This window comes from Molothrus ater, chromosome 26 (assembly GCF_012460135.2).
Source record: "Molothrus ater isolate BHLD 08-10-18 breed brown headed cowbird chromosome 26, BPBGC_Mater_1.1, whole genome shotgun sequence".
Taxonomy (NCBI): domain Eukaryota; kingdom Metazoa; phylum Chordata; class Aves; order Passeriformes; family Icteridae; genus Molothrus; species Molothrus ater.
Genome location: NC_050503.2, coordinates 725,293 through 739,567, shown reverse-complemented (window position 1 = coordinate 739,567; position 14,275 = coordinate 725,293). Strand labels below are relative to the sequence as shown.

The 14,275-nt window shown below is 42.2% G+C and overlaps 1 protein-coding gene and 1 long non-coding RNA gene across 3 annotated transcripts in view; both read left to right on the top strand.

Moving 5' to 3' along the window:
* Nucleotides 1-10,755, top strand: part of ELAVL1 (ELAV like RNA binding protein 1) — a 45,359-nt gene extending 34,604 nt beyond the window's left edge. The window contains exons 6-7 of one of the 2 annotated variants that reach the window (XM_036399658.2): nucleotides 3,149-3,262; nucleotides 4,326-10,755. In XM_036399658.2, coding sequence (XP_036255551.1) covers nucleotides 3,149-3,262; nucleotides 4,326-4,650 — 439 coding nt within the window. In that variant the 3' untranslated portion in view covers nucleotides 4,651-10,755. The remainder of the gene's footprint in view (nucleotides 1-3,148; nucleotides 3,263-4,325) is intronic. The other variant, XM_036399659.2, reaches the window with a different exon arrangement.
* A 1,025-nt stretch (nucleotides 10,756-11,780) lies between these two features.
* The window catches only part of LOC129046937 (uncharacterized), a 17,257-nt gene continuing 14,762 nt past the window's right edge, over nucleotides 11,781-14,275 (top strand). Inside the window, exon 1 of the long non-coding RNA XR_008508841.1 lies at nucleotides 11,781-13,893. This is a non-coding gene — a long non-coding RNA (uncharacterized LOC129046937). The remainder of the gene's footprint in view (nucleotides 13,894-14,275) is intronic.

Genomic DNA, 14,275 nt, shown 5'->3' with positions numbered 1-14,275 from the left:
CTTTAGTATCTAATTTGTAATTATTAATTTCCTACAGATATTTCTCCGACCCTTTGTTTAATGTTCTTTTAATCCTTTTGAGTTCCTGTGGGTTTGTGGCTCACATCAGGAGCTGGGCTTAGTGCTGTGTCCCACTGGATTCTGGACTAATTCAAAGACCCAGGCTCTCTGCTTCCATCCACAGGGAATGATGCCACAGCATGAGGTTGTGTCTGGAGGACAGATAAAACATCTGGGGTTTCTTTAGAGTGTAAGATTTGTTTACTTAAGGAAAATAGCAGATCTCCAGGTGCTGAACTGTGATGAAATGGAGGGGTTTAGCTCCTGTAGCATGAGGAGGCTGCTCAGGGCCCCTGGAAGTCCTGTGCTTTTGCAGCTCACCAGAGCTTTATAGCAGAACAAAGCTGATACTGCTTTCAGACTTGTTCAGGGTTGGTGCCAGTTCCCAGTTCCTGTAATGGGCATAACTCTACCAGTATCAGCCCTCGAGTTCTGCCCTGAATGCCTGAAGGGAGCTATTTCTGATAGTTCTTTGGTCCATGGGGAAATGGCAGAAGACTGTTTAACCCTGTCAGTGATACAGTTGCTCAGACATCTCGTGTACACCTGCTTGGTATCACTCCAGTGAAATTGTTTAAATTTTCAGTTTTTAAACCAATACTTATATGTAATTTGGATGTAAGCTGTGTGTATTGAGTAGAAACCATGTATTGAGTAGAAACCATTTCATCCAGAGTAGTATTTCATCAAAGCTCTGGAAGAATATGGGAGTGAAACCCTAGTTGCTTCTCTTCTTCCTTACGTGGTTGTTTGACCCAACACCCTGATTTTTTTCAGGCTTAGAGCTTGTGTCACTGAGTTCTCAACAAGATTTGTGTTGGCCACAGCAGATCTTTTCTGTCTGTAACAAAGACAGCAGAAAAAGTTGCTTTTCAGAAGGACATTGTCAGTGTAGCTGAGCTCCTGCTCTTTGTGGAACTATTAAAAAATAAAAAGCTGCCAAGCTCAAGTGCAATGGCAACACAGGCTGGGATTAAAACGAATGTTCCTGCTTATTGGCATCCCACTTGTGGTGCTGTATGGAACTGTCCTCAGAGTGCAGGCAAAAGAGTTCAGCAAAAGCAGCACAAAGCTATGTTAGGGGAGGTTTAGGTTGGATATTAGGGCAAGGTTCTTCCCCCCGAGGCTGCTGGGCACTGCCCAGGCTCCCAGGGAATGGTGCCAAGGCTGCCAGAGCTCCAGGAGCTCCCAGGGCTGCTCAGGGTGGGGGTGTTGGGGTGCCTGTGCAGGGACAGGGGCTGGATCAATGATCCCTGAGAGTCCCTTCCAGCTCAGGAGTTTCTGTGGTTCTATGAAAAGAATTTATAGGACTTACAGACCTGAAAAGAAACTGCTTTCATTTGGGAGTGTCATTTCTGAGATTACATCCTCCAGTGAGTTAATCTAATCTCAGGATCTGTTAAACGAAGCAGGCTGTCTGTCTAATGGCAGAGGGAGCAAAAGGTCGTTGATAGAAACAAGAAGCTCATAAAGTAAAAAAGAGTTATAATGGAAAATACCTGTTGTTGATACCTAGTGTCCCAAGATGTTGGCGTATTAGGTTAGCGTGGCTGGAAAGAGCCATCCACAAATAACACTGGCTACAGACTCTTTGGGAGGGTTGAAAAAGCAGTGTGGAGGAGACAGCATAAAAATAATTTCAGCAGAAATGGGGACACCAGCTGTAAGTGTGCTAAGACTGAGATTGTTCAAATTACAGTATTAAAGGAATTTTAAAACCACTTTCTCTGAAGCATCCTGGATCTCTGTTGGTCTTTGTGTTTGTCATAGTAGGGCATTCTTTTAAACATCCTTAATAAGTGTAACTTCCTAAAGGTCATCTTAAATTGGCATGGCCACAAAAATCTGTCCCGGTAGGACAGAGAGCTGTGTGTCAGCTGCTCCAGCCCTGCTTATGCAGGCTGTCACCCTGAGCTGAGTGAGAGATCTGGGTCCCTCTTGTGCAGAGTGAGAACAGACATTCATCAGATTAGCTGAATAGTATTTCCTACAGGTTGGTTTTTTTTTCCAAATTACTTTTCTAATCTTTTAGGGGACTTCTTTGGTTTTACCCTGTTTTGTTTGGTTTGGGTATTTTAATAAACCTGTAACATTTTTTGTGAGACATAGCAGGAAGAGAGGACAATCTGTTTAAAGATAAGTGTTTCCAAAAGCAGAGGTACTTGCTATTTTAAATTATTTTGTCTTTAACAAGCATTTAGATTTGTTTTCTTGCATTTAACATCATTGCTCTTCTACAACTGATTGCATGGGATATGCAGTATCATGATATGGTGTTACCTGGGCTCCTGAGCAGAGCCTGAAGCTTTAGAGCAGGCAGGGGCAGAGCTATACTGACTGCTGGAACCAACGTCAGGCAATTCTCAGCTCAGTGGTTTGAGAAGGGATTCAGGACTGGTGATCTGTTGAGATGGAAACTTGACAGATATTAAGATAAATTCATCCTACCAGATTATTACTCACTTGGAAAGAAGCTACAGAACTGAAGGTGTCTGTCAGAACAAGTAAGTCTATCAAGCATGCAAGCACAGGAACGTTTTTATACAAAGCCAAAAGAAATACCAGATGTGTCACCTCTTCATCAGATCACACGGGTTGGTATGTCTCATTCACCTTGTGGTACTTCTAACTGCTTTTTCAGTTTGGCTGTAGTACAAGGCTTCCCAAACTTGTTTTTTCTTAGGGCTGGCTGGCAGTGAGTTGCTGCAGCTCAGCAGTGTCCCACTGTGCTCTGGGAGCCCCCAGGGCTGCAGAGCAGCAGCAAGGGAGGGATGGAGTGACACTTGCTCTGGGGACAGGAGAGTCCAGGAGCTCAGGTGTCCAAGGCAGGGAGCTCTGGGCACCAGAGAGCCTGGGGGAGATGGGCACTGAGTGGTTCTCGTGTGTGAGTGCACAGTGTGTGTGTGTGTGTGAGTGAGTGTGCACTGCCATCCCTCTGCTCCCCTCCCTCCCCGTGCTCCTCGAGCCCTCCCTCCTCGAGAAAGGCAGCAGCAGCTCCTTGATGCAGGGCAAGAAAGAGTCAGAGGGGAAGCATTTGGCACTTACTGCAGCATTCACTGCCCAGACATCCCTTCCCTGTTTCCTCCAGGTCAGCAGAGAATCAGGATCTGCCACCGCCCTGCTCTTGGCAGAGAGCAGCTCGTGTACCGCTTTTAAGGGGTTTGCAAATCACCAGTGGTACACCTCAATTTGGGAACCCCTGGTATAGTATCATTATATTTCTATGATCACATGACCTCATATTTTTAAATAATAAATAAGCACAAGGGTTCAAAGTGAGTTTTTGACATTAACTTTCACATTTCCTGGCCTTTGAGTGCTTAGCTGTGCAACCCTAATATTGCACTAAAATATTCAGAAGCTTTGATTTTCTGGAGTTTAGGCCAGAAATAGAATAAAGGGGAATTAGAAATGTGGGTTTCAGGGAAAATAAATTAATACAAAACGAGACATAAAAAGGAGAAGATTTTTGCTTTTTGTTATGCATGAATCCTGCTGAGGTATTGTGAAGGAGGCAGGATTCAGGAAGAATGGGTAGGTGATTTAAAAAATCCAGTTCAATAAAGTCAGATCTGAGTTTTCCTGGAAAAATTATTAAAACCATCCATACACACTGGAATAATAAAACTGCACTGAGCCTGCTCATGTTGTGAGTGTTTGCCTGCACCTGCTGCCTTTGGGTGGAAAGGGAGTAGGTTTTGTTCTGCTTCACAAAAGAAGAAATTAATACATACAATCTCTACTCCTAAGAACCCAGAACACTCATCCCCTGCCCCAGCAAATCCAAAGAAACTCTTTGACTTAAAGAGTTTCCCAACATATTCTTTTAGAGGCAAGAAAAGGAGCATGGGGTGAAAGAAAATCTCCTCTTGTGAAATAAGTGGGAGATGCCTGGGGGTGTCTGGGGCCTCTGGGAGGTGCTGCCTGTGCCCCTGAACTCAAGCAGTTCTGCAGCAATGCCCTGGACACTCGGAGCAGCCTGGCTGAGTTCAGGCATCCATCCAGGTCCCCTGGGAAGGTCATTATGTAATCTTGCCTTGCCTGTTCCTTGCCTATTTCTAAGGATAGTTCCCTGTTGATAAAGCAGTTGGAATACTTAACTTTTTTTTTTTTCTGGCAGCTGTCAATTTGATTGTCAGTTTGAATGGGGAAACATTTATGTGGCGGTTTTGATGTGCCATGTATAAAATATTCATTCTCAGTTGCTTCCCATTCAAGTTAATTTGCTTAATTGAACATGAAATATTGTGCTTTTTATTTGCTAGGTTCTCTCCTATGGGTGTAGATCACATGAGTGGGCTTTCTGGTGTAAATGTTCCAGGAAACGCATCTTCTGGCTGGTGTATCTTCATCTACAACCTTGGTCAAGATGCTGATGAGGGAATCCTCTGGCAGATGTTTGGCCCCTTTGGTGCGGTTACCAATGTGAAAGTTATTCGAGATTTCAACACCAACAAGTGCAAAGGTTTTGGTTTTGTGACCATGACAAACTATGAAGAAGCTGCAATGGCCATAGCAAGTCTTAATGGCTACCGCCTGGGGGACAAAATCTTACAGGTTTCCTTCAAAACCAACAAGTCCCACAAATAACTTGCTCGTGCTTTTTGTATGGAATAGATAATGGAGTGACAGAAGTTGAAACATTTTTGTTAGTGTAAAACTCATTTTGCGCCAATTTTCACAAGTGTTTGTCTTAGTCTAAATGAGAAGTGAAAAGGTTTTATATTCTGGGATGCAACTGACATGTTCAAATGTTTGAAATCCCACAATGTTAGACCAATTTTAAGTTCCTTTAAGTTATTTCATTTAAAACATGTTAAAAATCCCCTGAAATCTTAAGTAGATTGCATTAACTAGACCCTCTGGATGGTGGTAAAATTGAAGCATGCTTTCACTTATGAGACTAACATTTGTTTCATTGAATGTTGTCTGCAAAAACTGGAATTTTCTGAAAAATATCAGGCTGAATTCATTGATTTTCTTTGGTTTTATGTTGTTCTTCCTACCCATCCCCCTGTCCTTTTGTTCCCCCTCAGTTTCAGTAGTATGGAAGAAAAGTTGAGAAATACTAATGTTTTAGTTGACAGTAAATTGTTTGATAAATTAATATTCATTACTCTGTGTCTAGTTGAGGATCAGGCTTTTTTAAGTCAAGGTCTTGTAAGTAGTAGCATGCCAGCCTAACTTTAACACCATTGAGGAGGTAAGTTGCACACTGAGCAGTGGCCAAGCTGTCCAATTCACAGGTTTTAGAAACGTGACTTTTAAAACCCACTTTGAGAGGAATGGACCAAAGAGTTTCAAAGAAACTCCGGGAAGATTTCAGAGTCAAAATGAAACTCCAAAAAAGCGAGTGTGAATATATGTTGCTACTTTATCAGACTGAATCTCTTCTGTCCAAATATTTAATGCATGGTGCACTACTTACTGGTACATTATAATGCAGCAAGATACTTACTCATTTTCCAAGATCATTGTAGTTGGAATTCCTTTGGCAGTTCTATTTTGTAAAGAAAAACCAGTTATAAACATTTGAGCATTGTATTTCTCGCATCCCTTCTAATGAGTGCTAGTTTTTCTATTTTAATAGGATTTTGTTTTGACAACTAGCTTTACTTACTGAACACTCAGCAGAAAAGTACTTACAACTTGCAAGTTAGATATTAACCAAAAAACCCCTTTGATTTGTAGATTTAAAGATTAATCCCCCAGGTTTTCTGCAGACTGCCTTGAAACTTTGAGTTGTTCTGTTTCTGTTAATTTTCTTTTGCTTTTTTGTGTTTTTTGTTTGTTTTTACTTTTGCATTTAAGAACATTAAATTTGATTTTGTTTTGCTCAAATTTTGTTTTGTTTTTTATTTTCTGTTCTTTTTTTTGCTAAGTATTGCACAAAGTGTCCAGCTTTCAGAGTGCTGTTTAAGGAACTGTAGCTCCGCTTTAAGAGAATTTTAATTTACTGCTTTGACAGATGAGTAGAAGAAAAGAGTTTTGGAACAAGCACCACAATAAATCTGAAGCACATAGAAATGAGTGTCACAGACTGATGTAACCCTCAGGTGTGCTTGGGTAGGAAACTGGGAAGGCTGACCATGCCTGTACAGGTGTGTGAGCTGCTGTGCACAACTAGAGACTTGGCTCTGGTGTTTATGTAGGTAGGGCAGGTGTGGAAATGAGGTCTGTGGCAGTTTAATGCAGTCTCCTTGTTTTGCCTGATTCTCTACCAGCCCCAGAGTTCATTTCCAAACTCGAGAGGCCAGTCCATGCTGCCTGCTCGTCTCACTCCATCCCCAGCTGACCTTGCCTTCTGCTTGCCGCCATTTGTCCTCTCCTTGTCCTCTCCCTGCCATGGGATCTGCACAGCCTGAGGGCTCCCTCAGCCTCCACACGTGGCTGAGCTGGTGCCCTGCTCCAGGGAGGACCTGTGGCAGCTGCTGATGTTCCTGGACCTGCCCAGGACATATCTAAACCCTACAGATAAGCCTTGGCCCAGTGAGCAGCCTTCTGCTGAGTTTGAGCTTGTGTGCAGTGAATGCAGGTGGGATTTTCCTGTTAAAGCATCCAGCCTTGCCTCTCCTGCCAGTCTGTTCCCTCCCCACCTCTTGAGATGCTCGGTGGAACAGTGACTGTGACACAGCAGCCAGGCCATTCCCACCCCCCAGAGCTGCTCTTGGCTGTCACCAAGTTGATCACCATCCATTTATCACGTCTATGATTATTTCCTTTCTGCATACAAGGAGAGCTTGGGAAGCGTTCTGGGCATCCTCCCAAGTTAAAGCTGTGTAGTACAGAGAAGTTCTCTTACATGTCCCATCATTGTTAAACCCTGCACTGTGCTGTTCCACAGGAGTGGGCTGTAGTCATTCCCAGTTCCTGTCATTCTCTTTTGTTTTATTCCATTTAAGATAAATTTGCTGCTAAACTGAAATGGGAGTTGCTGTTTATCACAATATTTAGTGGGGGTTCAGACTTCCAGCGAGTGCCCCCTAAACATGACTCTGTCAGTACTGGTTCCAAGCACACTGGCCATGGCAGCAGCACATTGCTGTGCTGCCATTTTTGAAGAACCCCCTTCTCTTGAATGCTTTCTGGCATCACTGTTCCTTTCTTTTTCCACTGCTTCCCTATTTTTCCATCTCTCATTCTTTGCTAAGTAAGAAGGAAATGCAGGATATGGTTTTGTACTGCTACTACAACAATTTCTTTTAGGAAAGGTCTGATTCCAGCTTTCTTTGATAGTTGCTCTGATAATAATTTTCAGGCAATTGGTATGACCAAAGCACTGCTGCTCAAGTCAGGAAAAGAGGAAAAACTCCTGCTAATATCCAGAGCTGAAACCAGAAGTAGTGTATGATTTGTGCTATTCTAACAGTCAAATCTTGGCATAAATAGCTGAAGTCCAGAAAAATTGTGTATTTATACTCGATGCTTTTGGTCCTAAACCAAAATGCTTGTGCATCCTACTAGTAAAGACCAAAAGGAAGCTTCTGGGGTTGGAAATTAAATTCTAACAAGACATCTACCAGGAGTTTTTCTGCCCAAAAGGTAGGAGCAACTGGTTTCCTCCTCACCCTGCTTTGAAGCTCTCACTTGAACAGACCTGTTTCAAGAGTTTTTGGCCTCTTAATTCTCAGAGTGCTCTGCTTTTTCATCCATCCATTTGGTGGAAGCCAGGTGTTTCTATCAGGTGATGCCTCTGTCAGTAAACACTTACAGGATCTTAGTAGAACCAAAGGCTGTCTCAAAGCAGGGTTCTCACATTGCTTGTGAGATTCAGTGGTCTCATTGAGGTAGAGAGTTCTGGAAAGTCTTCATTGCTGGACTAGGATGTGATAATCAGATTCTAGAGACCTGAATTTTTTGGTCTGTACTGTGAGATGTGCTACAGGAACAGCTGAGATGGGAGTGTTTTGGGGTCCTTTAGAGTAGGTTAAGAGTCTCCTGGGACAGCCCCTGATGTAGGTTCTGAGGGACCAGGTGTAATTTCTGCTGAAAACACAGTTGTTCGTGCTGCTGTCTCAGGTCTCATGCGTAGATGCTGAGGGGAGTCACTGCATTTGCTTCCCAGATGTCCACATGAATGGAATTGACCCCAGTGCAGAACACTGGCCATGAGCCTCAGCACCTGTGAACCTCCTGTTAACCATTAGCAGATAGGGAAATCCCACATAAATATGGAAGAGGAATCTCTCTATGTGCTTGGTTGTGAGCTGGCAAAGGCACATGCAGATCCTTCAGGTGAGGGGATGGCAACACCAGAAATCCAGACGTGAGCAGAATCAGAGCAGGTCAGTGTGTTCAGTTCTCAGTGATTCCCTGTTAGATGGTGTCTGTGCACTGAAGTGTTGGATTTATTTTATTTTATTCTATTCTTCAAGCTGCATTATCATAAAATTTGGTTGACTTGAGCTGCTCCACTCTCCTGTCAGAGACTGGCCAGTGCAGTTACTGTTGCCTCCTGAGCCTTCCTCTGCCAGTCCCTGCATCTGTTCTAGCTCTGGGACTGGGAAAGGCTTCAGGATCCAGCTCTTAGGGTGAGGGGAGAAGTCACATCACCACAGTGGTGTGTGTGGCCACACAGCTTTTCCTTCCATTTGCTTGGATATGTTTTTTGTACATCTGTATCATGTGAGTATAAAAACCATGGAAAATCCAGAGACGAGTCACTGGAGCAGGATAAATTGTCACCACAGTGAGCACTGGTTGGTCAGTGTTTGGTCACTTGCCCTTGTCCAGATGACCAAAGGGTGTTTGCACGGAGAGGACACCTATTTTTGTAGGGGGATTGAACATTGCAGTAACGTTATTTATAAAAAGCAGTTAAAAATCTTTTTTAAAAAAGTTTTTTTAAAAAACTTGGTATCATTTATAGAAAGAATATCCAGCAGTCAAAACCAAAATGATGAACTAACAGTAAAAGTGATCCATTATTTTAAGGCTGAGTTTGGAAAATGAATAGTCCTTAAGGTCCTTCAACATTTGTTACAATTCTATGTTGCTTTAATGTTCTGGGTAAGGTCAATAAAGTAGAAATTCTTCAAATATTTCAGGAGAGATTTTTTTTCAGTGCATTTTAAACGGCAATAACTCAAGTTCCTTTTTGGATAGTTTATCATTACATATGTGCTTTAAAAAAACAAACTTGGAGAATGTCCCCACGTTTACTTTTCTAACACAATATACAGGTCATATGATAAACTGTGTATTTAAAGTAGCTCCTCTGATAGCTCTGCCTGCAGAAGGTTAGAGTTTGTGGGAGATTTTTAACACACAGCTCTTGTGAGCTGCTGCTAGCCTGGTTCAGTCACATAAACATGGAGCAGTTTGTCTGGAGGCTGCCTCTGTCAGAAGGTCACGGTATTTTTTATTTCCATATTGAAGAAATGTGTCCTTTTTAACTATCAATGAAGCACCTTATTGTTACATTTCTACGTTTAGGCATCTACAAATAGCTTTAGAGGGAAGGGACCAAATTCACCTTTAGCATAAAGAAACACCAACCCCTTGAGCTCTCTGAGTGGAGCTGCACTTGTGTTTTGGCTTTTTCTCATTTTGTTTTTATTTTCCAAGAGCTGAATTTGTCACCTGAGGTATTGTAATCTCTATTTGGAAGCAGGAGAGTCTTTTTGTGCCTTCGGCAAGTTCCTCTAACGTAGCTCTGCACTTCTCAAGGTTGGCTGCTCAGCACAGTAGGATGGATAAATCCAGAGCTCAAGAGGCCAGTGGCTATTTTCTCTGATTATTGTGTTTATTATTTCTGGGTTTCTCCTCACTAATATAAAAAATGAAAAATGTGGAGTTCATAAAAAGGGTCTCAGTTCCCTCCCTCTCGCTCGGAAGAGGCGGTGCCTCCATGACAAGCAGTGGATTGAAAATCGCCGGTCATTCCTGAGCGGCCGCTCGTAGGTTGATCAGGTACGGCGTCATTTCAGTGCTTGCTGTTTGTAGTAGTCTCATGTAGTCAAACAAAACCAAACTCACAGTGTTGCTTTCTCATCCTACATGATTTAAAACCAGTCCAAGTCTTTATGATCTCTAAAGCAGAACTCGCCACCCCATGGGTGGGTTTGACATTCAACTCTGGAGATTCCTTCTAGATCACACTCGATCCAACAGCAACAAAGGTTTAGAAATATTTTTCTGTTGAGTGGAGTTTTCAGCACTGAAATTCTCTTTTGTTGCTAATGATGGGAAAACAGTAATGGTAGAACTGCCACCTGAAACCTTGGAAAATTGCTTCTGTGTTCACATTTTAGAATCTCAATATTCTCCTACTGTTGTTCCTTATTTCTAAACATTTTTGAGCAAGTTTTTAGTGGTATGGCTGAACTTTTTCACTTGGTCATTGAGAAGAAAATGACTTGAGACATTTGAAACATAAGTTGGGATAAACCTTTATTTGATGAGTAATTTGAATAATACTGTACTTCTAGTCTTTTTATTGATTTCCTTTCCTTTAACTTATGTAATCTTTTGTTTATAAATTAATCTGTTTGTGGGACAGAAGGTTTTATCAATTGCTTTCCATACTGTACAGTATATGGTTACACATTTTGTATATTTAGTGTGTTTTTAAGTTATTGATTTGTTTTATATCAAATAATTTATTTTTCAGGTACCATTTTCATTTAAACTTTGTTTTTACATGGGTTTACTTTAAATAAAGTATGACACTGCTTTCCAAATGTCGAAAATGAAGTTGAATCCCATTGTGTTATTTTGAGATGATTTATGTAAATTAACTTATTTTAGAAATAGCTGCAAAAATGTACCAAGTTCATACTTTGGTTGTGCTTCAATTCAAGTGCTTGGAAATTCTCTGCAATGATTTTTGAGCAGTTTGAAAAAATTGAGTTTTCATATTGAAACAGTTCAAAGATTTGTTGATGAAGCAGCAGTTTTGTAGAATCCTGTGGATGGAGTTATGAACATTGTTTTCTATATGGATTTTCAAAATTAAATGAAACAACTCATAGATATTTTACACTGGTGTTAAGACTTAAATGACATTATCTATGTTAATAGTGCAAAGGAGTTTTTGTACTTTTGCCACATGTTCATGGCTGGTTTGTTGAGCACTTGTTTGGAACATACTTGGGATGCTTTTACTTGAGCCCTGTTGAAGGGTGATGTACTTCAAAATAGAATTAGGCTTTTACGTAATTGTTCATATTTTGTCTTTTTTTCCCTGCAGGAATTGGATTATTATTGGGCAGTTTGGAATTTGACATGTTTTCAGAAGAATCTGAACTGTGTTCAGGAATAGGCCAATCAAGGTTCCTCCACTAAAGATTCTGTAACTTGTGGCCTTGTTAGAAAGATGGAATTAAAAGAAGGGGCTTAGTTTCCTTTTTATTTTTCAGGGAAAAAATTGTTGTCTTTATCTTACATTTTTCTTCCTGATTAAACCAAACCCAAAGCCCAGCTATACTGTTACTCAGAAATGTGTGTGAAACTTCTTCAGGGAGCTCCTGGGGAAACACCTCATGTTGGCCCGTTGGAGGTTTAGATTGGATGAAGATTCTCTGCAGGTTGTGCCAGGGTTGTCAGGCCTGGCAGAGGCTGCCCAGGGGAGTGGGGAGCCACCATCCCTGAAGAGTCCAAAGCATGTGGCTGTGGCACAGGGGTCCTGGGCCAGTGCTGGACACGGTGCTGCTGCCAGCTTGGTGCTTGGGCTTCATTGCCTTAGAGGGGTTTTTCCAGCCCTGTGATTCCATGGGACGGGACCATCAGGGCAGGTCAGGCTCCCTGGTTCCTTGGGTGAGGCTGGGGCAGGACAGACACCCCAGGTCAAACCCTGGGGGAGGTTCTGTAAGGGGTGTTTTCCAGAAATACTTCTGAGACCACATCCTTTTGGTTGAAGGATCGCATATAACCCTGCTGGCTCTGCACAGACTGGGTTCTTCCAGTCTTAGTCCTTTCTTCACCAAAACAAACTTTTAGTTTTGGTAAGCTGAAATCTGTCCTGCTGCGTTTCAGCAGGTGCCTCCTGTCCTTTAGTCACAGAAATAATCCCTCTGAGAGCTGGGCTAATTGTTGTACCCTTGACACATTGCCTCTGATTTTTCTCTTAAAGACTTACTCAGAAAAATGATGTAAAGTAAGAGATATAGATAATGTTTAATGTATGATGTCAGGGAACGTGTGGCAGTGCTGCCTCAGCTCAGGATCTCTTCCAACTCAGGAGTTTTTAGATTTGCAGTTATTTTTTCTTTGATGGGAATTTCTCAGTTCAGCACTGTTCACCATATGGAATTATTTGTTGAGCTAAATTGGTAAAGAGCAGAATTGAGAATTTCTGTTCCTACCATTATATCAGTGGAATGTTGAATGTGCAGCATCTGGTGTATTCAGGAATGCTTCATCAAGACTTAGACCTTTCCTGGGTTTTCCTTTGCATGGAGCTGGAACACCTTCTCCATTTTTGCTCCCACCAGAGTTCATCCCATGTGGTTCACTTTGCTCATGTTCATTTTGACCACTATGGTATTTTCCATGTTTTTCTTCTATGAAAAATCATGAGGAAAAAATATATTAAATTCCAAAAAGCTTAATAACGGACATGGCCATGTGAAGTTCTAGCCCCTCAGAAATGGCTCTTTTTTTAAAAGAAAAACCAAAAAAGTTTGTGTAGACCCATTTACAGCCAGACAGGGACTCTGGTTCTAGCAGAATTCCTGGCAGACTCCCTGGCTTTTGACTGTTCCCCCACCTTGCTCTGCTCTTGTGGTATCCTCCCTCCAAATGTCACCCCCTTCATTTCCAGAACAGTGAAAGAGGGAGGGGGGGAGAAAAACGGTGTTAAACTGATATGTCCAAGAAAGATGTCGGAACCCTTTTCTCTGTATTTCCTATCCTTTAAAAAAAAGGGAGAATCTGGCTGTAAGAAGTGTCCTGGGTCACGCTGCCAGTACACTTGCTCCGGATTCTGTCCCAGCAGTGGCAGTGAGCAGCTATTTAAGGAAAGCTTGGCTGCCTTCCCCCCCTCCCTTCATTCCCCTTGTGCTTCCCCAGCTCAGTGTCAGAGGGCCCCTAAATACCTCCTCTTCTTTAGAATCCTGATTTTTGACACTGCCTTTCTTTTCCTTAAACTGTCCTCTGCTTCTTCCTGTACTGACAGCAGGAGGAGGGAGTGGAGCATTTGGGAGTGGTTTAACACATCTGTGTTATCTGAGCAGCTGAATGAAGGTGAATAAATCACAATGTTTTGCTCTTTGCACTGTGACACACTTCCTTTTTTTTGTCTTTTGTTTTTTGTGTTTATATATAGAAACAGTGATGAGCAAAATGAGACACTGAACCTAGTTTGTCAGAACATAACTTGTGCTAACATCTCATTAGCAAATAATGTTTCATTGGATCAAAATTAATTTAAACCAAATGTGGCACAGTTAAAATACAGATTTTCTTTGAATTTTAAGTGTGGTTTATAACATTCTGAAGGTTGACCTTTCCAGAATGAACTGACTTCTCCCTGCAGGGCTGGAGCTCCATGCTTACAAAGGAGCATGTGCTCAAGCTAGAGCTTACAAAGAACTGAGTTTAATACAAATAAGTTTGAGGCTTCCTGTGTTCTCGGTGTAGGGATCAGAGGACCTGTTAGACCTACTTTAACAAACCTGTTAAACCTACTGTTTGAATGTGTTGGAACAGATTCTGCCCCAAGAGAAGGCTCCTAGAGGAGAGCAGAGCAGGAGTGGTTTGGCTGGGGAGCAGATTTGGGGCAGTGTGAGCAGTGCTGAGCTGCTTCCTGCCGTGGGCTCCAGCTCTGCTGTCATGGGAGGAGGAGGCACTGGCAGGACTCCAAGGCTGTCCTGCAGCCCATGAACAGCTGTGGTAAGTAGCTTGTGCTTCTCAGTCTTGGCGCAGAGGGGTTTGGTCTTGGTCTAACCAGACTTGCAGAATTTGTGATTAAACACTTTTGTGACCATGTATCCTGCTTTACCTTGCTGTCCCAGCTTGTTCCTTCTGCTTTTCATCTTTCAAGAGATAGAGTGCATATATGTTTGTATGTGTGTCTACATACACATGTAATACCTGTGTGAAATAAAACGTGTAGACTGGAGTGACACATTTAGAGTAGGTACCCATTGCTGTCAGTTGTGTGTCACTGTCTCTGCTGTATAGGTGCTGTATATAGCACATGTGGAATGGCACATCTGCACTGTCCCACATCCTGCACAGTGCAGAGATGTACATCCTTGAAAAAACAAGCTCA